Source organism: Empidonax traillii, unplaced genomic scaffold, assembly GCF_003031625.1.
Source record: "Empidonax traillii isolate 1590-97213 ecotype Southwest subspecies unplaced genomic scaffold, ASM303162v1 scaffold404:size960789, whole genome shotgun sequence".
Classification (NCBI taxonomy): Eukaryota; Metazoa; Chordata; class Aves; order Passeriformes; family Tyrannidae; genus Empidonax; species Empidonax traillii.
In genome coordinates, this window is record NW_020955597.1 from 289,299 (window position 1) to 315,578 (window position 26,280).

At 40.3% G+C, this 26,280-nt stretch overlaps 1 protein-coding gene across 4 annotated transcripts in view; it reads right to left on the bottom strand.

The window, feature by feature from the left end:
• Positions 1–483: 483 nt before the first annotated feature.
• XYLB (xylulokinase) overlaps positions 484–26,280 on the bottom strand; it is an 88,270-nt gene continuing 62,473 nt past the window's right edge. For 3 of the 4 annotated variants that reach the window (XM_027893737.1, XM_027893736.1, XM_027893734.1), the window contains 4 exons: positions 14,765–14,823; positions 10,846–10,933; positions 8,507–8,601; positions 7,884–8,021 (listed from right to left, as the gene is read on the bottom strand). In XM_027893737.1, coding sequence (XP_027749538.1) covers positions 7,899–8,021; positions 8,507–8,601; positions 10,846–10,933; positions 14,765–14,823 — 365 coding nt within the window. In that variant the 3' untranslated portion in view covers positions 7,884–7,898. Of the gene's footprint in view, positions 766–7,883; positions 8,022–8,506; positions 8,602–10,845; positions 10,934–14,764; positions 14,824–26,280 lie in introns of those variants that run through there. The other variant, XM_027893735.1, reaches the window with a different exon arrangement.

Sequence of the window (26,280 nt, forward strand, 5' to 3'; positions counted from 1 at the left end):
TGAAAATTCCCATGTTTGTTCCCTTGTTTCCCTTATTTTCAGAACTGACTTCAAGTAAAACACTGTGCAATGGTGTCTGTATCACATAAGACCTCTGTGCTTTCCACAGTCTATAAAACCCAACCATATCAACCAAATCACAGCAGATGCTCCACAGCGTCATATAACAAGAATTTCCCTTCTCAGAGGATCCCAGGGAGCCTTTAAAGACTTTAATCAGCCTTCTCCACATATTAAAAAAAGGCAAGTTAGAGATGAACAGAAAGATAGTCTCAAAAGATTTATGCAGGAGAAGTTGAGGAATTAAGATACTGTGCTAGACAGGTATGCAGAGGCTGGCATGCCAAACACATGGAATCAAAGATGACAGAGATGGGTAGAGTGACTCATTTATACAAGGGACTTTGTCATCCAGCTCTTCAAAAACAGCAAGCATGGTCTGAAAAGTACCTAAGAAAAATTGAAGCCACAAACACACAGAGCAATATGATGCTTTTTTAATCAGGTTTTCAATCACAATGTAATTTTTTTCCCCACCAACACAGTCAAACACAGACATTTAAAAATTATTTGTCTACAAAGACGAATGAAATGATTTAAACAACTCCAGTAAATTCTGAGCAAATCTTTCCTGATCTTCTCCTTGGGAGTCCACTCAGCCGACATAAATTTTGTTTGCTTCTATTTTGCAAGACAAGAAGAGGTTGAGTCGTAGATAACCTTCTGTTCAAGCTCAGCATATCTTTTCAGAAGCGGACGATAGAGCTAAAAAAGGAAAAAAGAAATAAATATGTCGTGTTGAAAAATTAGATTTTTAAATCACACTGCAGTTAAAATAAAAAAAAAAATCTTCAGACCTGAAAAACGCAGCATCTTTGCAGGCACCTGAAGGTTTGGGCTGGTTTTCCCCGAGTTTGCTGAAGAAAATGCTGCAGAGTTTTCCTTCTTTAAATGTCACAGTCCTTTTTACCATCACCTTTACAGCTTAATTTTATGGCACACACAGGTTTTTCATATTGCGGCTGCAATATGAGGAAGCAGCTCAGCTAAAGTCACCTCTCCCAGTGTGATGTGCCCCCCCTCCCCCTGTAATAGCTGTCCTGATCACCCAGGCAGAACTCCTGTCCTTGCCTCCCTCCACTGCCCCAGGATGGATCACTGCCTCTGTCCCCACCTCCTCTGCCTCACTAATCACACACTGCTGCCCTCCAGCACAGCCAAATTCCACCATCAGGCAGGTCCTCCTTGGCCAGTATGCTGACCAGGGCCTTCTAAAATACACTCTGCACTTCACATTCCCTCTCCCACCTCTATCACAGTCCTGTATCTGTTTGAGCTGCTTCTCTCCTTCACATCTTTCACAGCCACAGCTTTTCCCATCCACACTCAGCTCCTTGGCCAGGTTCCTCACTCCCTGATTGCAGGCTCAGGGGGACAAATGGAGACCCAACTTCTGTACACAACTACACCAAGCATCTGAGAAGTTTTTTTTTTTATTATTTTTTGCATTTCCCCAGTTGGAATTCTCCAGGAATTTTTAGATCCAAAATTCTTAGAACCATAAAAAGAAGAATCAGGACTCAAATATATTCAAAACCCCAGACTCAAACACGCCCTGTGCTTTCAGATATGGGAGAGATCCATGACACAGCAGAAACCCTGAATAAATCCCTGCTACTGGCTCCAACCAAAACCTGTACATCATCTAGATCTTGGAGCTACACCTCTTTCCATATCTCCTCTCTCTGGTTTTAATTGTACACCTAATAAAATCAATAGTTTGACAAGTCATACCAGAACAGCTTCACTCATTTGCTGGCTGAAGCACAAAGAAGAGACTGCTAGGAGCCAATGCAGAGTCTGGTACAGGCTCAGGCAGTCCTCAGCAGGATGCCATAAGGTCCTATCCCTGCCACAGTGAATCCCAGGGGCCGCCAGTCTGGTCTAGAAGCCCTCTGCACTGATGTTACTCATAATCAGGGCAGCCTCGCTCCTGGCTCCAGGTTCAGAGGGGTTATAGAGCCATAATGAATCATACCCAGTAAACTGATTTACTGCTTTCATCAGTAAGAGAGATCTAGCATTTAAATGCATTTCATCCTTTTCAGGACAGCCAACAACTGTGTATGTACATGCATGAAAAATTCAGGAGGAAAATGTTTCAGGCATAAACTATGAGGACTAAGAGACAGGATTGTTCTTGTGCAGTTCTATGTACAGTCCTGCAGTAGCCTCAGTGTCTGTAACTGTCATCCTTTACCAGATGAAAAAAAAACCCATCACACAGTTTTCACATCTAGCAAATAAAAAAACTAGTGTCTTTTTGTTTTGTCTTCCAACTGATGGCAAAATATCCGTTTCTGAGTTGGCCTCTTCCTGCGTGATAGTTTCAGCCTGACCAGTGAAACCTGGATTTATCTCTTCATTCCCATTTCCACCTTCCACAACAGCCAGTGAGTGTGACAATGGACACATGCTGCAGAAGAAGTCTACTTTGATCAATTCATCCCTTTTACAAACCAGATGTTATAGATGTTAAATTACATTTCTACAACAGATTGAGTGTATGAAGGGGAAGAAGAGAAGAAGCACCTACAGCAAGTGGAAGGAGAGAGGCACTGTCCATTAGCCAAGGCACCACCAGAATGGTTTTTAAACCCATTTCACAGTGGCTGAGTCATACAGTGTCTTTCACTGATCAAAACAGAGAAACTCCTGCCTCTGCAACAGACTCAACAGGTCACCCCAGGCCAGGCATTTAACATGTGTGTGCCCCGAACTCCTCTCCTCCACAGAACAGTGATAGCGAGATCCATGGAGATTTATGCAGATTTATGGGGTTAGAAAATAAAATGCACCATGAAATGTCACATTACTCAGCATGGTATTTTTAACTAACTATATGAGGGCCTTGAGGGCTCATAGAAGCACATATATATATTCTTTTCATGTTCCCAAAGAATATTATTGCTCCCATTCCTGCTAAATATGCACATCAGAGTAAACAAAACATCGAGCAGGCAACTATGGCTGTAGTGGGAGTATCAGTATGTCAAACAAAACCACTTTCTCTATTCACTGAAGCATCTATAATGAAGACTGGCTATTTCTTACTTTGCTACTCTGTAAATTTGATAAACCCTACGCATTTCTCAGCAAAGATTCAGCACAACAGAACTGCACTGGTAAGTGAGCTCAAGCACTGAGAAAGCAGGCTCCATATTATTTATCCATCAGTAAATTTTACAAAATACACACAGTGCATTTGGCAGAAGGCTGGGGAGTATTATTGTTAATACATCACTCAAAATGTGTCAAAATAAATGAACAACCACATTTAGTGATGCTGTTTCTTTTCCTGTTTACTGGACTTAAGCACTTAGCTTGCTAATTGAGACAATTCAAGCATTTGCAATAAGCTGCTCAGCCATTACAGTAAATGAACGCTGCATTATGGGCCATCAGAAAAAAAAACGCAAACAAAAACTCCAGAATGTTTCTTGTACTCTATTCCTGTTCATGGGGGTAAAAAACTCTGAGGGATAAGAAAAGTCTTAAATTCCTCCTCCTCAGGGAATTCGGCTGTAATACCACCAGTACATCATGGCTGATAAGTGGAGCAGTACTACAAGCTTTTCACACCAGCTGAAGTTTGTGGCTAAAGCAGTGCAGCTCCCATGAAGCACAGACAAGAGGAGCCAAAAGGCACCAGCCGAGAACAGTCCTGAGTGTGCACACAGTTGTGCTTGTGAAAGATGCTTTTCCACATCTATCACAACTGAAGTGCCTCCACAGAACCTCGGGCAACTCCTCCTGTGCAATTCCAGGAGTCTTCTTCCTGAGGCAATTCTATAGATGCATTTTTATAATTGAGGTCCAAAGGGAATAAAGGGCTCTCAATGATGCATAAAAACGCAAGAACATAAATTCCCTCTCTGTCATAGCCTCAAACCTAATCTATCAAACCGTGATATTTAACAGAAGTAATTACATGTATCACAACATGAACCTTATTATTGTCCATAATTTAATTGTCCTTGCTATATTACAGCCCTTTCTCTGGCTTATCTGTCCAGCCTTCCCCACAGCATCAGCAGTACTCTGATTGCCTCGTCTACAAACACTAAACTTCCCTCCTGGGACAATTTGGTCACTCTCTGACAGTCCACAAGTAAGTAAAGAAAATGCTAATGATAAATAATACATTAAAACAGAGAATAACTTAACCTGCCCTCTCTGAAAAATGCATTCATACAGTGTTACCTTGTTCTCTAGTCCAAATCAAATGCGTCATCCTTGTATTATATCTCAGTACCAGCCTATGTACTCACCAGGGTTTTTACTGTTTACATTGTCCCTGACACCCTCTAAGAGCAAACCACCTACAAATTATTACTACAAGTGACAATTCACATAGGTCCCCCTATATCCTAAAATGCTCCACGCCAATCACTGGGCAATTCAAAATTTACAAATTACAAAGATGATGCTGATGATTATCTAATTTTAATCTACCCAGGTACATTTAATCTACCCTGAATAGATTAAAATTAATCAGTCTCTCACAAACACTTACTGCTTTTGATAGGTTCTTTTTTTTTTTTTAACCAAACTCAAATTACTCAAAGAGATTTGCTTAAGAAATAATGAGTCATTTTATTTTTCAAATCATAGCACTTGTTCACCTTTCTTAACACAGAACGAATATTCATAAAACAGAAAGAATACAACAGTGTTCTGAAATACACTGAAGACTTCTCCAAGGAACCACACCTCAAACAGTTACTTTCTGTACTTCAGATATCCATTCTTCAAGCCTATCTTAATCAGTTTAAGAGGTAAAAAAATATTATTGGCTACATAAATCACCTTAATCAAACTCCCATCAATACCTATTATATTTTTGAGGTTGCATTATTATTACCTACTTTGAGCTAATTTACCAACCTGAAGCTATTCTAGAAACCCCACCCCCACCCCCAAAATCTAACTCAACAAAACATGATTATTTTAAATCAATGAATAGGTCATTATAACCTTCCTGGGTAACAGGGTCACTTCTATAAATCCACCTACTTACAAGGCAATTCACCAAAGTCAAGAGAACCTGTTAGGTTTACATTTTCCCTTCTTGAATTTTGGCAGGATTAATACATCTCAGCGGAGTCAATAATGCAATCAAAAATCATGCATTCAGAGGCAGTGAACTGCACTGTGCCTTCTCCCTTACAAAACCCCCAGGACAACATCACAGCCAACCTGACTCTACATCATGGCACACAGTTTGTATAAACACAAGTGACCAACTCCCAGATAATCATTTTCCCTCTCATGTTGTTTTTTTGGGGTCTTTTTTGCTTAATTAACCAACTAGCCAGCCATCTCTGTTTTAAGAGATTACTAAATTAGATCTGAATTCTAGTACTGGAATAATAGATTCTTTCAGTCTGTTATCATATATTTATTGCTCTAGAATCTCCTGGTTATTTTTGTCATGCTCAGTGGTTCTGATTAATCTTTCCAATTAGGGGGGAGAGAGGAGGCTCCAAAGAGGTGAGATTACTCTAACTTTTGCAGTTCTGAAAACAGGGAAGAAGGATTCATCGGGTTAACCCACGGATGACTTGAGCTGCCCTGGCTGAGTAAGTGACCAAGGACTCCCATCACGGTGGTTATTCCCAGAACACCTTATGACCCATTTGGATATCGGCAGAATTAGAAACAAGCTCAAGCTAACACAAAAATACCCGGAAATATGGTTCAGCTAAGAGATGTGGGGTCATCGCCACAGAGAGGGATTTATCCTCTTTGAAATGGTCTCTTCAAGGCAGGATGGTCTGCTACAGGACAAAGTCACACTTTTGCCAGACAAGTTGGAACTTTTGAGACTTCAGTTTCCACTAACTACTAATTCATCTCCCATCACAAGCTCTGTGTTCCCCATCTTGTGACTTTATTCTATTTTACCAGCCCATCAGTTTAATTGAATCAGAAGAGCTGCTTTGTGTGCCCTGCCCTTACTTTTTAAAATCACATTCATTATCACAAATGATCCCTCAGCAATCAAAGAAACACTTTTTTGCATTTTTGGTTCCTGGAAACCCCTACTGGGTGAATAAGCCTTGGCAATGAAGAAGCAGCTACATCAAACTGTCGCATTTGACCTCCATCTATGGGAGGTTTTCCTCTCTCCAATGATCTAACACATGTTGTCTCCAACCTATACCAGGAAGAAAGGATGAAGCCAGAGCAGATTGCTGTGTTATGACCTGTTTTTTCTCCACCCTGCCAAGATCTAGCTGTAGCCATCCAAAAAATGTATAGAAGTGGTCGGGGGAATTTCACATCGGTGAGCCAGACTCTTTCAGAAGAGCACCTCAGCAAGACAGAACTTATCCTCAGGATGACTTTGAAGTTTATAAAAAGAACCATCATTTAAGTGAAAGGCTCTAACCTCAACAGAATGAAATTGGATGGACAGGGAGATGCAGCTCTGTAAAAAAACAGAATCAGACTGACTCATTGCATTATGAATTTTACTGCACTGTTCATGCTAACACACTGTATTACTGACAGGCCCTCTGGCCTTCTGCAGTTTCACAGTCATGAAACTAGCCAGGGAATCCACCATCAACTGCAAAAATTATAAGACAGGAAGGAAAAAGAAATGGTTTGGAATACATAATTGCAAGAAGCTGGTTTTAATGGAATGAAGCTGGAAAACTAAGATAAAGAGCAGGAATGGTTATTCCTTCACATGCTGTTTGGCCACTACCTTCCCTATCATTCACTCCTATCTACTGGGGCAATAATTCACTGCTGTACATCATTTGAAACCAACAATAAGATGTGCTGTGAGAGCCAGGTCTAACCATGTGGAAAAAGAGAAGAAAAGTATAGAGAGGGAGATAATTAACTCTTTTAGCTTCCAGGCCATTTTATGCAGACAGTAAAACAGAAACAGGTAGGTGAATTCCCCAGTGATCTTTCCAGTCAGGTTTGCTCGGTCCCTGCAGGGGTACAAGGTGCTTGCAAGGCCCCTGTGAGTGACAGCTGTATTCCCTGCCCTTGAGTTTTATAGCTGAAGCAGCACCAGGGGGTCAAAAGCAGGTCTCTGAGCACTCCCCACCTCTACCCAAGCCAGCCTGGCAGCTTTTCAGCACACAGCATTTTGGGGGGGAACAGGTCAGCAACATGAGGTTGAATCAGACACCAGGGATCTGCTCCTGAAGTGTGTTCCCTGCAGAGAGCTTCGGCTGCAACACACGCAGCACAGGCCACCGCTGTTAATTATTTTATCTTTTAAAATGAGGGGGGAAGGTTGAGTAAATGAGATCAGATCAATCAAGTTTAAATTATTCAATGTCTTAATATTTCTGAAGGGGACTTCTATTCGATTACCGAGCTCCTCCATCTCAGTTAATAATTAAATAATATGCTGGCAGGCACAATGCGGCATGATCATTTCTATTATTACTCATGATGATATCTGGTGCTCTACTACACATGTAGCTGGGAGTTAGTAGTTTTGGCAGATCATTAATTTCCCAGTTTAAATAAAAGCTTTAAAACCTTGTTGCCTGTAGTTAGGGCGCATCCAAATCTCATAAATGGTAGAGCGAGCAAGGCTGTGTTGATGCAAACAAAGTTTTTGCCCAGCTGAAGACAGTTAGATTCACCTTTGTTATTTAAACTTGCGTTCCCCGGGAATCTTGGTCTATTTGTATTGTCTATTTATCACTGCACATTGTATTTCAAAAGCTGTTGTAAACTAAAGCCTTTGGCACCTGACAGTGAAAGGTGCAGGGCTGTACTGGAGAGCCTGAGACAACGAGTCCTTCCTTGGTTTTACAAGGGCTGGAATCACACAGATAACAACAAGGACTGTCTCTTTTGCTTTATCTGCTGGGCCATAGAGCACAAACTGCACCTTTAGATGTGCTGAAATTCACAGGATGGGCACGGTACCAAAGACCTGTGCCTGCTGAATCCTTCCAGTTGGCACGTTTTCCAAGTGGGAGCTACGAGTGAATATATACAATTACTGACCCCTGTTTGTGATCAGACAGGAAGCATCTTTGGGGATGTTTCCCAAGACGCCAGAAACCACCATCACCACCCTTTTTTCCACGCTGCTTGCTGCAAACAGGACTGTTTTGACAATATTATCAGTTACTACCTGACTGACCTGCATCCAAATTCAACCTACTTTGTATCTTTTTCTGTCCCTTAAGGAACAGATTTTGCTCTTTGATCACACCCTGTTAGGAACATTCACTCTCACAGACCTGGATGAAGGGGATCAGATTATTGCATCATTACAACACTAAAGATCTCCCAAAATCAAATCTGTCTTTACAACAAGGAATAGGAATTGTGTAACCAAATGTTTGGTTTTTGTTTTTTTTTTTTTAAATAATCTATTTTACTAGAAGAATTAGTAAACCAGTGCATTTTGAAGCAGACAGGAAATGAAAATAAAAATGTTATCCCCCAGCTTGCTCACCTCCTCAGCCCCAGCTGTGGGTGTAACAGCCAACCTGGGCTCTGGTGCTGATTTCACGGCATCAGCCAAGGACACATTCCTCTCAGCTACAAGTCCTGCAATGAGAATCACAATCTTGATCAATGCAAAGAAAAAAAATAAATAAAAAAACACGATGAGGGATGTGCCTTGACTCCCTGGCAAATTAATACATTATATTGATCTTCCCTGGTCAGGTCAGCATTCAGGATTGAAGGATAAATGGTAGAGGATCTTACATTCCCGTGCGCTAGCCTGGGAAGGGGGGACTCTGTGATTGAGTTTTTGCCAATCACTTAATTTGTACCCTGGGGAATAGGTAAGCAGCAGAAATGCTGCTCAACAATATCAGTAATTATTTATGGTTAAAACAATACAGTAAACAGCAGTGAAAATATGTGGAAGCAAAGGATTCAAGGACAAAATGTGACTAAACAAAAAAGGAAAAGAAGAGAAAACACTTTGAAGAAGATATGCTACAAATTATTAAATATATTTATACATAAGGAAGCAGAATAATAGGGGAGTTCTGCTACTACACCATTCTGCTTTGCAAGTGAACCACAGCATTTCAGGAGCTCCTTGAGCACCTGCTAAGAACCCCAGGCTAACTGTGAAACACCCCACTTACAGATGTACATTGCAATATTATTAAAGAGCCCTTGCCATCAGTATTTCATTTATATTAGCAAGTCTTCACTTTTCCTCAGTTTCTTTGCCTTGCCAGGAGTGAGTCAGCAGAAAGCATCAATCAAAAATGCCATTTAGAAACACACACACAGCAAGCCCCTGGGGCTTGGCTGGCAGAGGACACGAGTCCCTCATTCAGCATGGCATCCCAAATCTTCAAACACTCTGTCAGCCAATCCTCCACATTTCACATGCCAGACTGGCAGAGAGGGAAGACGCAGCTCCCATACATACAAAATATCTGAACAAACTTTAATGATGGCTCCTCATTCCACAAGCACCCACAGATGAGGAAATTTGCCTGCAGCATTAGGTGCTGGGAAGATTCTGGTGGCTTCTGAGGCAGTAGGGTAAAGTTTGAGTGCAGAGAAAAACATTTTGGAAACTTGACCCCCCAAGGTGCAAAAATGGTCCCATCGTGGCTTCAAACATACTGATAATTGAACAGTGCTGTTTCCACTGTCCTGAAACGGTTACTCTGCCTGACAGAACCCTCGTGTTTGTGCTGGAAATAAAAAGGAGGGCATGCTGTGTGCATTAAACACACCAACTCAAGTTTTGGCTGCGCGATTTTCTGTGCTGTTTTCAAATGCAAGAGAGTGTGTAGTCTTCAGATGCTATAATGTGACAGCAGAATTTGCTGCTAAAATTAAAACTTGGCTGATTTCTTCTGATGGCTGATGTTATCTTTTCCACACTTGTTGCAATCCCATCATCTTAACGTGAACTTGTAGAGAAGTTACCCATGTCTTAAGGACCAAATCCTAAAGCTTCTAGTTAGAAAAACTGAGGCTAAAGAAAGTTGACCTAAATAAGGACTTCAGAATTTTATACACAAATTCCTTCGAATTGTTTAGCTGTAAGATATTAGAAACTGGTTTAAAATACATGAATAAAATTTCATGCCTGGGATTCAAGTCTTAAATAGCTGACGGGTCACCCTGAACACAAACCTGCATGCATTAATAGTTTAATTAACACTGTAAATCTGGGGCTTGGACTGTTGCATTACAGTGAGTGATGCAGTACAACAAGCAAAATGGTTAACCTAAGAGTATCCTAAGATTTATTCTCCCACAAAAGAAAGTGCATGGAGCCCAGGACACCTTGCATATCCTTCAACCTGATGTTTAAAAGCTGGAAGATAAATACAGGTTTAATAGCATCTACTTGGCCAGCAGTATTACAGGGTCTGTTGTCCCTGCCCTCATTGATCTTCCATCCTAGGATCTACCTTTTGTTTGGATTGAGCATTTCAGCAATCCAGTTTACAGCTCAGCCCTCAAACTGTGGCAGCAGGTTATACCAGCACCTTCAGTTGGTTGCATTCTTCCATTGGTGTGCAACTCAACACATTAAGATCCCAAACTTTCCCTGGACAGCATCAACACTTTCCACATCCTATCCCTTGCTTGAGAAGCAGCCACCAGACTTGTAATTATAATGTAAACATTATTCTTGGGCCTAATCCAAGCGTATTAAGGGCAAAAAACCCTCTATGACCGGAGTGACCTCCCAGTCAGAAGCACACAGATTTACCCTCCCCTCATTTTCAGTATCCTTAATCCCAAGCATTAACCAACTGAAATCAAATTCCCTGACTGCTCACAAGTATCCCCTTGCAGCCTTACCATGAATTGCTCTGTAAGCACTTCCCAAGCAAGCGGAGTTGGCAGTATCCATGGTGTACACCGGCGCGTTGAACACATCCGACAGGACCTGAGGAGTATCAAAGCATTGTCCAGAGAAGACAAGGGACAAGCAAACCCCTGTCACTGCTTAGGAAAACAAGGAACTTTCATAACCCCCAGCCAAGCACTCAGGGACCCATGGAAAGAAGCATCGCAGGCAACAATGAGCCCTGAGCTTGCCACACAACAGGGTATTGGCAATTCTGAGCTAGAGGGGTAACTGCAGCCAGGAGATAAATCCCATTTCGATCCAGATCTCTTGTTTACAAGTTCAGAGGGGCCTGAGTTCAGGCTCCATCTCCCTCAAAAGCCTGCACAATCAGCCCATGCCAAAGGTTTCCATCAGGACAAGGAGAACCTGGTCAGGAAGCCACAACTGGAGATTGTTTTTTTCCACTGCATTTATGGTTGATTCAAGTAAGAAAAAAGGAGAGAAGAACCAGTCATGGCTCCTCAGTTCTAAACTTAGACAAAAACAAAACTCCAGCAATATGAAGGCCTACTAAGGTTGTCTTCTTCATCTCCACCATTCTCATCATATCAGGATTAGCAGCAAGAATGACATAGGAGCTGGTCACACAGTCTCTATATTTACCAGGAGTTTTCCTGTATTGAAGGCAACCTTAGCTATGAAGATATATTGAGACACTTCTTAACTTGGCTTGAGCAATACAAATAAAATTTTACAGGCAAAGAATTTGTTATGGTATCCAACAGATAATAAAGTTATTCGACCACACACCATGCTGCATTGAAATCAACACCAGGCATCTCACATCCACTGAGAACATGTGCTCTTTCCTACAGTGTAGGTTTAGGAAAACAATACAGAAGGGGGAAAATAAAGACATATTTGGAGAGGGACATGAGAGGTTCAATAGCTCCTTTCCAAAAACACTGTCAACAAATGCTTTCCATTTTGGTTTCATCACTTCCAGGACTGCAGGTGCCTCTCAGGCTGAGCAGCACAAAACGCAGGCAACAATTCCGATATAACTTATGCTGGTTTTATTACTTTTGCCAAAGGGAAAAGTGTCTCACCCAACTTACATCCATGCAATCGAGTCAAAAATAAGGCCAGAATGTCCAGAAACCCAAACCACTTGGATTACTGCAAGACAACCCTGATCCTGGAATTTACAACCCTACTGATTGACAGGCCCCAGGGCTTCATAAAAGATGACTTAGAAATTCGATCCACATCAGCTACAGAAAAACGTCGTATATGAAATTTCTAAAGGATTTTTCTTCTTTCTCTGAAAGTTTGTGGAGAATCTGCAAATCAAAACCCTTGAAAATCACTGATTTTCATAATTTTAAACAAAAGAGGCTGATTGCTAAGGAGAATCCAATAAAGCCTGAGTTTATACACTTAAAATGCTTCTTCTGGTAAGACAGCCAAGTCAGTATCGCCTAACTTTACTTGCAAGCAAGCACTGAGCAACACATGAGCTTCAATGCTAGAGGAAAAATGAAAAATTAATCATGGTATCTATTAAAAAGCCCTCTGGAAATTATAAGGTCACAGAGCACTGGTTCCACTGCCTGTCCTGCCAGCCAATACTACAATGTTGTTTCAACACATTCCCCATCTGCTTCTTCATCTCATCTCTAATAGGTATTTCTTGTCTTAAGCTTGAATTGTGCAATACTTTGGACAATAAGGATTTTTTTTTTTCTCTTGCATCTCTGCAGAGCCTCATAAAGTGCAGTTCTGCTCTATACTGAATGCTAATAAGTGCTGTAATGCTACAAATAACAACTAATTTTTGTGCCACGTGATTATAAAATTAAAATTACTCAAAGTTCATATATTTGGTAAGTCATTTGAAACTGTGGTATTTCTCGTGAATAATTTTAAAAGAAACAGTTAGAGGTTTTACTGTTGAAAATATTTCACTGTGTTTCATGTGGTCATTAATCAAGCACCACGTATGTTATAAAAAGCTTCCCAGAACTGTGGAGAAAGCTGCCCTACTAAATTTTTTTAACAGATTTTCTTACATTGCCTCCTTTGCGGCGTAAAATATAGGAGTTACTGAACGTTGATTAATTAAATGATAGTCTTTTGTAGCCCTGGAACAAATGATCCAAAATTGACCATGATAAGGGTGGAAGTTGTTATTCTTCATGCAACTGATATAGTTTCTGAGGTTTTGATTAAATTAAAAAGAAAGATCCAATTAAACAGTGATTGAATTAAGTGAATGACACTGTATTGATCATATTATTTTAAGACACTTCTAATGAGTTTTAAAACCAGCTGAATAGTTATACGTGAAAAGCAAGCACCCCAGCCACCACTCTCTCATCCCCATGATTTTTTCAGCTCTTTATGCTACCAAACTACATGTTACAAGAGCACTCAATTCTCTTCCTTTATTCCACAGCAAGGAGATCCTCCTGGCACCTAACATGGAAATAAGCCTTTAAAAACAAACTCATCTCTGAATCCAATCTCTTCCTGATGTATTCTTAGCAGAATTACACCTGTAAGGACCAATGTTTTAAGCAATTAACCTATCAGTTAATTTTCCAGTGTCAAGTTGCTAGGCAAAATAACCAAAGCAGATGAAGCAAAGTGACATCTGCAGGCAAAACATGCCAAATTTGCTGTTCCCCAATCAGCTGTACAACCAACATTTATACAAACATCTGGTTTACATGACTTCGGAGAAACAGCTTTTTGCTTTTCAAACTCCATTTATTCCAGCTCAGGCTTTGTAGAGCAAAGAACCTTCCTTTTCCTATGATTGGAATTGTCAAAGAGCATGGTGCGCAGTTAAGGCTGGACTTTACTCTCTTGAGATGATGGGAAGGGACTGGCATCTCCAGAAAACAATCCCCCGTGTCAGTCGTCAGTGACAAGACTTGGCCCAAGACAAGTGCCTTTTGGTGTCTGTGTTCCCTCCAGGCCAGTGTTGGAGCCTGTAGTTAAAGGGGAGCTTGTCAAGGCATTCTGTGGAGTCCAGAGAGCTCTTTGGCCCACCCAGAGAGCGAGACATTTGAATTTGTTAAGTTAAAACATCATCCGGTTTCCTTTGCGCTGTAACTGACGGGATCTCCCCTGACTATTACGGGGCTGACAGATCGTAAACAGACATCACATCACAGATGACTGCATTTGGGTGAGGTGAATCCCAGTCCAGATGTCTAGCTCTGTGCTATCAAAAGCCCAGGTGAGAGACCTCTCACCATTTGTGAGCAAGGGTTTGCCAAATCTCAGGGGGGCAGAAACAGAACACTGCACTCACTTCCAGAGAAGATGGATGAAGGATCTCATCCAGGCTGGATGTGCAGCGACAGCAGAGGAGGAGGAAGGTGGGAAGAGAGAGGACAGACTGTACAGAAGTGTAGCCTCCTCCCAGTATATGACATGATGCTAATAAGTAACAGAAGGGCAGGGATTTGGGGTTTGTAAAGGGGGGGTTTGTTTGTTTGTTTGGGGTTGGGGTTTTTGAGTCTTCAACACCAGCATAATCCCCCTTCATCACGAAGTAATCTAACTTTAACCTGAATGACAAAAACTATAAAAATCTCAGGTATTATATGTGGAATTTCTTGTTTTCTTTGGCAATTGATTTGATGCAAGTGATGAGACCTGGAAAACACCAGTGCTACAGATACACATTCAAAAAACTAGTCAAGCATGAAAAAACCTTTAAGTTCAGTATAATATTAGCATTGGTCTAAAGGTTTCCATACTAAACCTCAAGAAAAGCCCCAAAGACCTGCAGCAGATTCACAGTCCCTTATCCACACCTTCCTATGCAGCTGCAGTGATTTGGACTCAGTGCAGCAAAATAAAAATGAAGATGTAACTGCAAGTTCACTTCAAAGAAAATTATTTTCTACTTACCTGCAAGATTGTTTTATTGTGGGATGCGCCACCAGTAGCCAAAATCCTAGTTCTAGGCACTGCAATGCAATAAAAAATACAAGTCAGACTGAAAGTGCATATGGTCAAGATTTGTACTTCTGAACCAAGCAATGAGAACACAGAGGTGTGAGTCAGAGTTCTCTCTCTGTACCTCTAATTTACCTTCTGTAAAAAAGGAGATAACACTAATTACCCACCTGTCCAAGGCACGTTAGAACACTTCCTTAGAAGAGGCAGCATAAATATTGCAGATCTATTATTATTATGGTGCTATCAGAGTCAGGGAGATGTGCAAAGGAGATACACAGTAAGAAAGGCAGAGTGTTATTATATTACAGCTCTGTTTGAGGTCAGATTTGTTTGGCTCATAGCAGTGTATATACAAACTGACAGATAACCTTTAAAATCAGCAGTATTTTCCAAACTTATCTCCTCATGACGTTCACAGCCAGAGTTCACTGAAACCCAGGCAATCCCTCTGTGCTTCAATGACAAGGAAGTGTGTCAAAAGGTAATTAGAGGTGGTCTAAGTCACTTCAATAAAATAAAAAAATATCTGGGTCTTCATCCAGTGCGAAACCACAGCTCGGGGGATATTAAAAAAAAATTATCCTGCGTTCTTTAGTCTTTAAAGAAACCCAGCCTATCTTTTACACTCCTGTGCCTCATCATTTATTTGTGTGCATGCTCCTCTGCAGCACAGTGTGCAACATGCCACACATCTATCCACAGCCACAGTCCAGTATGGCATTATGAATATGAGTAGTCCAAATTATCTCACTGAAGTTATTTAAAGGCTTAAAAAAAAAAAAAAAAAGGCATAAATACTTTGATATCATACATTTAAAAAGCTAAACACTTAATTACCCTGATTGTTGACACTAATAAGTGATACCATCATGTATACCCTCCCAAAAGGAAAATTTCACCACGGTTATTGTTCTGTTATCTTAACTTCCTTATTAATAAAAGTTAAAGATAATTTATTTCTCACAAGGCAAAGCTGGGCAACTTACACTGATGCCCTAAATACCTTATTGTCATTTATCATTTCAAGTATCTTAATGACAAAAGCCCTCAAGACAGAATTAGAAATAATCAGAAGATGCAGCTCACCCCACCATTTCCAGACCCACATCTGGGTGCTCAGGTGGAGTCTAAAAGACCCAGACAAAGCATTGCATGGGGGACCCTATTTTACTGATAAATTTAATTTTATTTTCCTCTTTGGAGGATATTCAGTGATGCACAAATTGGGTTTCAAAAGCCATTAGGATCTCTGTCAATGTCAGTAAACAAATAAAACAAACAGCAGAGTGATTCCTCAGGGAAAACAAGTTTCAATTATACCAACACAGACTGACAGATTCCTGCCAAGATTATCACAACAACATAATAGCACAGAAACCAGTGAAAAATAACTAGTAAGCCTCTGTTCCTAGAAACCAAACCAAACTCTAAATGATTTGCCTGGTAGTCACAATTCTGTCTTGCTAAACCTCGTTGCGAATATAAATTCTTGCAGAACTACCGTATCCAACATGAAAACACTACATTTCAGAGACAGCCAGCAAGACAGGATGAGAAACAAACATTGGCTACACTTCCAGCAGCTAAAAAGAAAGAATAAGGCACATTTGCCCTCCAGTGCCTCTGGAAAGGAGCCTGATCCACTGCTGGACTCCCACCATCAGGAGAGAACGGTGGACAACGTCAAAGTGGCAAACAGCAGCCACCCCTATGAGAACAGCAAACATTCCATAGCTCAACCGCTTCTTGCACTTCCATCTGCATTCCAGATCTCTGTCTCAGGCCTTCTGCTCCTGCTGCAACTTTCCAAACATTTCGGGGCTCTGTCAGTGTGTACTGCTGTGTGCCTCCACTGGCACAGTATTTGATAAGGCAGGTACGGCTGATTTGTGCCTTCCAGCTGACTCCAACGTCCCTGTAACAGGTGGCACGTTTGCATTTGGAATCGAGGAATGCATGGGAGACTTATTCCCTGGCAGGTCAGAACATTCAGGTTCTGGTTACATTATCAATTTCTGCCATAATTGTAATTCGAGATATTTCTACATAAATAAGTTACCATCAGAAAAGTAAGTGTGAATTTACAGCACATTAGCTATTCAATACAAACCACACATAAATGTGCACTTACCCTGCTGTTAGTTAAGTTTGATGTCTTCCAAGAGGACAAAGCAGATCTCAAGTCTAAGAGTGTTTAACACCCTGATTTTCTGCACCTTCACCTTAATCCAGACTAATTCTTTTGCAGCAAAATACTAAGAATTATTTCGCAATATAGATAACCTACTTGAAAAAAGAAAGCAGCCTAATTTACACTGTGAAGTTTCTAATGCTGGTCGGACATCTCAAGGTTTAGATTGGATCCACCTGTGAGTGCAAACACGCACAGATACACAGTAAGAACAACCAAAAACACTATGCTGAAGCTACATGAAAGGCAAAACCGCTCATTCTCCTCCACTTCAAATAATTAGGATGGCTCGCTTCGCTGAAACACATCCCAGTAGGTAACAGCCTGGTGAACCTGAGCCATCACTGTCTGCACAGACTCTGACCCGCTGCACAGATGGGACTGATCCATCCAGGCCACGTGGAACAGTGATCCTAGATGAACCTGGGGCTCTGTATGTGGCCAGAGCAGAGACCACAGCAGCCCTGGGTTGAGTTTCAGTCACTTCTTACAGACAAGGATTAGGTCCCAAATGCTCTTGCTTGAATTTGCTGAATTTTAGGTTTAGCTCTTATTTCAGTCTCTCTCTGGAGAGTGAGGAAAATGCACTGATCACTGATTTCAGGGATTGTCTTTTTAATGCCAATGTTGTGTGCTTTACTGAACGGTGGACATTTGCTCTAAGATGTGTAATTGGATACATCTTATAAATAAATAAAGCAAGCCCATCATTTATGTATACAGGGGCATTAACAGAGACATCGTTCATCCATCACCAGCAGTGTTCTCAGCCAGCTGTGTTTGAATGTGTCAGGAGCTACCATCCATCCCCTACAGCTCTGCACAGAGAGAACTCTACGGTGTTACTAAAAAAACCCAACAACAACAACTGTAGCAAACATAATTCATGGATTCAATTCTTTGACAGTTGAGGGAATCATATTTAAACATCGTTTAATTAAAAGCTCCCTGCATAGTACCTAACCAACCAGTTTATTTCCTTCCTATTGACAAACTAATTATTTTTTAGAGAGCTGGTAGTGAATTTTAACCCTATCTAGAAAGTGTTTGCAGCTGCACATGGCACAGTGTTGTCCTGCCACATGCATATCTTCTATTCTCTGCTGGGGAATGTGGTGACTGAATTAACAAAATTAACTTAAAATGATGGTTCCCACTGGATAGGAGGAGAGGGGAAGAACCAGGTAAAGAAATTCTCTTAATTGGGAAGACTGAGCATAAGGCATTTTCCCACACAGGGTTGGAAAGTCAGCACACTCTGTGTATGTTATTATGCACACAAAAATTACCCAATCTACCTTTTGCAGAGATCCAGCAAGAACTGAGTGCTGTTAAAGTTCATCTCCTGGCTCTTGCTTTCAGCCAAAATATTGCTTTCATTGAAAGGCACATAGGGAAAATAAAAAAATCTGTCACTGAGAAAAGAGAGAAATTACTCTTATGTGTGTTGTTTTGTCAGTGGTCCCAAAAAGACTGAAGTCCTGCATCACTGTATATTTACAAACACAAAACTGATGACTTCCCAGAAAAGGAAGTTATTTAAGAAGATTAAGACCGGAAGTGGAGAGAAAACCAAAGATTTTATAAAATGAAGGCTCAGAAAGCCTTGCTTAAGTGGATTAAGCAAGTGAGACACTGGAACCTGTAACACAGGGTAAGACTTTCCTGGGCAGTCCAAGATCCTCTCTTATGGTCTTGGCACATAACCATGCTGGTACAGCCTCACCTCGAGACCTCTGTGCAGTTTTGGGTGCTATGGCATAAGGAGGATATAAAGGTATTAGAAAGCACCCAAAGAATCGCCATGAAGATGGTGAAGGGCCTTGAGGAGAACCCACATGAGAAGCAGCTGAGGGCACTTGGTCTGTTCAGCTGGAGGAGACTGAGGGGAAGAGGAGGGGCAGGCACCGATCTCTTCTCTGTGGTGACCAGGGACAGGACCCCAGGGAATGGCCTGAAGTTGTGTCAGGGGAGGTGTAGGTTGGATATTAGAAAAATGTTCTTCACCCAGAAGGTGGTTGGGCACTGAACAGGCTCCCCAGGGCAGTGGTCACAGCACCAAGGCTGACAGTGTTTGGATGATACTCTCAGGCACGTGGTGTGACTCTTGGGCATGGTCCTGTGCAGGGACCAGGAGTTGGACTCGATGATCCTTGTGGGTTCCTTCCAACTCCACATATTCTGGACATCTATGACGATAAATGTAGATATTAAGAAAAATAATTATATAAGCAAACTCGCACCAATCAGAAGGTTAGTGCTGATAATTAGCACCAAAAGCCTTCTGACACATCATTTGTGCAAGGAGATTGGAGGTAGAAATTCAGCTTCCTGTTCCACCAGGAGTGGGTCAAAACAGACTGGCAACAGGTCCGGATTGATGGGATGATTCCTGACCTCAGGGCATTTGGATCTGGCTATATTTCAACTGGACAGTAACAGTGTGCCTGTGCCAGTACAGAATCTTGGTGGTTCGTGGACTGCAAAGTCCAAAGGCAGCATTTGACCCCCCATTTTGAGGCTGAAAACTCCTTAACTTTTTCATCTAAATGTCCAGTGCTACCCACAGTCCTGGTTTGTACCCCAAACTAACTCCAGGCACTCACTGACTTTCAAAACTCCTAAAAGACATTTCCAAGGCTTCATCCAAACAACTCCATAATGTCTTTCTCATCACAACTGAATCCATAAATAAAACAGAACAATAGAACATGCATTCAAAAAGCAGCTGATTATGCACATGAACCCACGCCAGTTATAAGCATGATTGCGAATAACTGCAATTTACAATTTGCAAGCAACAAGAAAAGTATCAGCCCCTCCTTTATTTCTCTGATTAACTCCAAACACTATAATTTCAAAAAAAAAAAAAAAAGTATTTGCTGGCTTTTCATCCACGAAAAAAAAAAAAGAAAAAAACCACAAAAATATATGGTTATTTTGTCCCATTTGTCAAACAAATGTTCCAAAATCATCCTCCTTGCTTATTAACTCTCCCAAAATTCATGCTAATTTTCTTTATTCATGTAAAGACACTGGAATTTAACTCTCACTATGGTAAAAGGTTTATCTTTTCTATAATCTCTTAAAAATGAAAACGCACAAGGACTGAGAGCCTTATCTGTCCCCAGGAGTTCTAGGATTGGGTCCAAAGGCACTTGTTCTCTACCTCATTGTGCTGCATCACTTCTCACATCTGCAAGTATTTCATAACAGAGAAAAAAAAAAAGACTGCCACACACCAGCCTTCATCATACTAGACAATATCTACCTGATTGAGGCAAAAGTAGTGTAAACTGGAATACACCCTTTTTTTCCTTTTCTTTTTTTTTTTTATTTAGACCAATACAACTGCCCATGTAAATAAATTACAAGCTTGAAGCTAAATATTCACACAAATTCAGTCACCTTTACAATTCTGAAAACAATAAGGTAAATCATTAAAGCTATTAAAAAACCTGTTTTTTAAAAGTGTTTCTGACTTTCACTTCGAAGCATAAGCTACTTTATCACAGAGAAAAGCAAGCCAGATCTGCCACAGAGGCTGGCTGTTTTCTTACTTATAAGCAAAGTTTTCATATTTTGTAACAGGCTTTAATTTCACTGAGGGTTGCTCAAATGTATGCCACAAATTTTCCAGACATAGAATTTATTCTTATTTTTTAAATGCAGTGCCTGGGGAAGAAAAACAACTTTTACTGATAGAATTGATCATCAGCCTCTAAGGCTGCTGTAGTAGAGCTACTATCAAACCAGCTGTAATTCAACAGAGGGGAAAAAAAGACTCGATTTTCTCAGCAGCAGTGACAAATATGCCTAATATTCTCGACATTTATGCTACTTACATAGATAAAGTCTCTACGGCGATGTTGGGGAGACCAGGCATGATTCTTCTTGCTCACACTGCTGCAAGGCAAGAATAATACCACTAAAAGGAGTAGATGTGCACACAACTAAGTGGAACAGAGTAGGAATGGTCTCCATAGCCAAGACTCATGTGCCACTGATGGTCATAGGTCACCTTATGTTCTCCAGATCCTTCTGATAGCAGAAATTGTTCCTCATGAGGATGTCAAATTTTCCTGAGATCTTGTTTCAATAAAGACAAAACTTTTCACAACCTGAAGCTTAAAGACACCAGGTTACCTAACTGAAAATACCCTTAGCTCACTTCAGAGATTAATTTGAAATGAAGAGGCAAAGCCTTCCCCTTCTTGATGGGTTTCAGGAAGAAATAAACAGAGAAAAACATGTACATAAATTCTCTCTGAAATTACCTGCACATCACCCCAAAAGAGAGGAAACAAAATCTACTCGAGATACAACCCCCCTGACAATTCAGCTTCATTGACTTCAGAAGAATTATACTGCAAGGAAAACTTTGGTACATGAGTGGTAAAGACTTCTTTGAGAACAAGCAGATCAATAGTCATAACACTGTTATAACATATACATTGACATGCTTGCAACAAGACCTCTGAAATACTTGCAGTTCTTGTAGAAATACTGCAGAGCTGCAATTGCTTATCAATTCACAGTGATTTTTTAATTTATTCTTTTTTAGACACACATCTCTATTTGACAGAATATTATGATGAAGCCTGGGACAGATTCCAAAGGTAATGTAATAATAAAAAAGAAAAAAAATCCATAACTCAGCACTAAAGTTTAAAGCACGAGGGGGGGCAGAGGCGGAGGGCAGGGGGGGGAAGCAGATTCAGACCAAAATTTTTTGTAGATAAAGGCTGAACATTTTGGAAAAGTGTTTCTCAAAAGCTTTTGATGGAAGATATGGCATGGGGGTTGGAACTAGATGATTTTAAGGTCACTTCCAACCCAAGCTTTTCTGTGATTCTATGAACACTTAAAATGTCTGGTAAACACTGAAAATGTATGTGGGTAAAAGTTCTCTCCTGAAGACACTATTACTGAAGTAATTTAATAAACCCTTCTTGTCTCTATGTGTAATCTCTTGCTTCTGAATTAATTCCTGAGGAAAAAAATAAGTAATGTATTTCATTAATTAGTAAAGTAAAATGCATTCATGTACCAATGGAATTGACTTATATCAATTTTAATTTTATTTATTTGTTCTTAGCCATTTAAAGTTTTCCTCTTTTGTTACCCAAAGTTTGGATATTGTAAGAACTGTGTGTTGAGGGAAAACACTAATCACCACAAAAACTGTTCAGCGGTTGTCCAGACATCCATAAAGTAGCCAAGGCTCCAATTAAAAGCTTAAGATAACAAAGCACAACCTGCTTTGATTTAACCCATGCTTCCACAATTATTCATAAACTCTTGCAACACCTCTACCTTCACCTTCCACTTCAGAATTCCCATCACTCCGCAAATAAACAAGAAATCTGGAATCCATGTGACAAATTAACTGATTCTCAAAAACTGTTTTGAATACAAAAAGTTAGAGAGGATCCAAACTGGGCATTGGAAAGCAGTCCACCACATCCAGTTTTTTAATAACCATCCTACAGACAGCTCCAAAAAAGTAAAAGGTCAGAGTGGACCACCTGCTTAAACAAGATCACACAACTTTCAAAGAGTGATCCCACCATACAGCCCCAATCTGTATTCACTCAACTACAGCAGCCTTAAAAAGACACAGAACCTCAGCTGAACAACTTGAAGTGACAGAGAATTTACTGTGTCAGCTGGCTGGTTTCATGTTTAATACCTTTAATTTAAATTAAATATCTTTAAACAGTTGCACTTTTCCAATAAGCCGTATTTTTTATTCTTTAATCTTCTAGTCACTCGATCTTTGTGGCTTTAGCCTTCCAGTTAAAACATTAGTATTAAAATTGGGTTCCCCTTCACATGCTGACACTTTACAGACTACAATTAAACTACATCTTGTATTTCTTTTTGATAAACTAAGGATATTAAGTTCTGCCACTCATTAAAGGGCATAATTTCAAGACCACAAACCACTGATGCTTAGTGATGCTGGTCTACTACGAGCACCTGGCAGAAATATCTTCACCACCGAAAACACTATCAAAATAGAGCAGAATTGGTAAGAGCATCAGAAATGTCTGTCCCAGAAGTGTCTGAAACTGCATGTTGTCATTTTGCCTATCCAAATATTTAGCAGGAAAGTGTCAGTTTACAAAAACTCCTGGTAGAACTTCCTCTTGGGGGCATGTTCTGGATCTGAATGTCTGTAGCTCCAACAGATTCCTGCTTTGTGGAGTCCTGTGGTAGGAGATCAGGTGTCCTGTGGTCCCAGTTCTGGGGAACCCCAGGGCTTTGGAGAGCTCTGTACCAAGTTTCATTCCAGGGCCTCTGAAACCCTGGAAAGGCAAACTTACAATTCCTGCTGCTCAGTTCCCAGAGTGGAGGTGAGACATTCGCCCAGAAGACAGGAACATGCAAGATATTCCCAAAAATCAGTTTTTAAAAAAATTCCCTGCTACTTTAGGCATTTTCCACTGACTAAAAATGACAATTTTTTTTTTTTTCTCAGTGTGCTTTGTTGTTAGCACTGCAGCACAGCTCAGTATGTCCTTAAAATATTCTGACAGGAGAAATTCATGCTTGAAACTCAGCAAAATGTACACCCTTCCATGCCTATCACAACTCTGGCGTGTATAAGTGCCACATGAGGCTTTACAGATCACACATCAGTAAATAATGCTTGATACTGAGCTATTTAAGAACACAAAAAACATTGTTTCATTTTTAAAAACTGTTTGTCCTCATACAGCAACGTTCAGCCTTGCAAATCTTCTCAGGGAAATAGAAAATTACACTGGCAAACCAACATATGACACTGTCCATTGAAGGTTAAAGTGAGAAAAGCAAGCAAGGAGATAAATGAGCCACCCAAGGTCGCACAAAATCAGTAGAACAACCAAGAATAGAACAAAGGCCTCTTCATTACTTAGATCACAAATGCACTCGATTCTGCATTAGTTAATCTGCAGAGTATGAGCATCAGAAGCAAGACATGTCCACAGGAGAAAATATAATAATAATGAGCTGCAAGTTCAGCATTACCTAAAGCCACAGGATATAATTAAAAGGCACAGGGTGCGATGACCTGACCTTGAATGCCACTTGAGTCATGAGGAAAAAACATGCTACCAGGTATTTTGGTTCTAGAAAAACCCAAACTACCACAAACTTGGGGAAAAATCAGTTTGGGACCTAGATTTGCAAAGCAGATCTCTGCCAGATCTCAGGTCTGCCCTGCTCCCCTCGGCACCAGCCTTTGCATCTTATCAACAACATCAATAAAGGCCTCTGGAAATGCAACAGAAAAAAAGTCAAGGCCCAAGCAATATTTTATTTTTGTAAAGGATAAGCCAGATGAAAACTAAAAAAGAACTTACAAAACAAGGCGATTTGGGTGTTTTCTTTACAAGATTTTCCAAAAGACTTATTACAACTATTTTGACATCCACAAATATTGCCTGTAGCTCTTCATCTCTTGGTCCAGTAAGACTGTTTTGTGTTCAGTGCTGGTGAAGAATGTTTCTTCTTTATTTTTCTTTTTTATACCTCCTACTCCTCTCAATAGAAATAATCTACAGGTTGTGAAGCATTTCACAAGAACAAAATGAATTGATGGGAGGGTGTACCTGCTCACAAAACACTAGGCTGAGGTAGCAGAAAATCTGTTTATTTTGTTGGTTCAGTAAGTTCCAAATGTCAAGAAGTGAAGAAAATACACTGAGTAGGAAACATTTGCTCCTTTTTCTCCCTAAAAACTATAGTAGACCAACTGGCAGATTAAAAACAGACTCACTGACATTCTCTGTGTGACTGTGGTGAGTTACTTCACTCCTCTGAACCTCATTCTTTCTGTACCTAAAGAACACAACACTGGGGACCACTTGTACCAGTTGGGTCTCTGAGCAACTGCTCGAGTCTTCTGTTATTAATAAACCTCCTGCTTTCTAAGTGGATTATTTATAAATTAATTTTGTGACCTCTGGCAGGCTAGAACTATACAGAGAATACAGTTTGTTCCCCTTTAACTGAAAAACAAAGGCTACAGGAAGATGAATGGAGCGAAGCAATTAATATTTCCTAATAATTGTCATAGAAAATGGGAGAACTGGTACGTTTCTCAGGGTTTCTGCACAGAAAGGTTCCAGGTAACTACTCATTCTCAAGGCTGGGTTCATGTAAATCGGATGTTGTTGCCAAGCAACTATAGGTGCTAAGGAATGAAATACACTCTGCAGAAACCTAATAGCCTGGAGAGAAAAAGGACTACAATCTGAAATTTATGGAATATATAAAAGGGAAAGAGTCATTCTCCCACACACAAAGAACACAGATACTTTATTATAAACGTCCTTAGCATGTTTTTCTAAGGCATAATTAAGCAATAAAATTCCCACTACTCCCCAAATCAAACAGGTAATTTTTTTATTTTTTTTTTATGTTTTGTTCATTAAGCTTTCTGGAAATAGATCTTGAGAAATTAGCTACCAAGACAAAAGATAAAATTTAACCCAAAGATCTTTCTTTTGCCCAAGAAAAATGTTAGCTATACAGACAGCACTGCAACTGCCAATCAGCTATCTGCTTTACCTTCTTATGTTTTTACACCAAGCTCATTAACATCGCATCTGATCATCAGAAATTCTCTTTAAGCTTATTAAGATTTTAAAATATTTTTAGCAAGTTAATTAGAATACATTAACAGAGCTCATCTGTGTTCACCCATCATGCATATTTTATTTTATTCAGGCAAATTGCTTTTGAATGAAATACTAGACCTAGGAAGGGTACACTGTTGGGTAGCAAACAACACAACCCCTTAGTGCAAACATATGCTCCCAAACACCCTAATAGCTTCATGCCACTGAAAGGTGGGGAGATTTTCTGATGGCAAAGGGGTTTTTTTTAGTGCCTGCCCTTGACACAGTCCCCTGTAGCTGTGTTGTGCATACATGGACCTGGTGGATCATCCTAGCACATGAACCACCCTTTTTTGCCATCGTGTTCCCGTACAGTAAAAGTTAAAGACACAAAGAGACCACTGCAATGGGAACTGAAGGTCTACTGGACACTTTAAAACATCCCTCAGCGTCCTGATATTCCTTCACTCAATCCAGCCAAATAAGACATCTTTTAAGTTGTTCCTTTACGGCCCAAATCCTTCCTATCTAAGGAAAGATGGAAAACCACACTAATTTCATCAGCAGTCCTCAAGTTAAGCAGTTACTTTTAGAGTTCTGCATAAATAAAAGGATGAACAAAGTTTGCCAACCTCACGCTTGATTCAGATTTTGCACTCTCA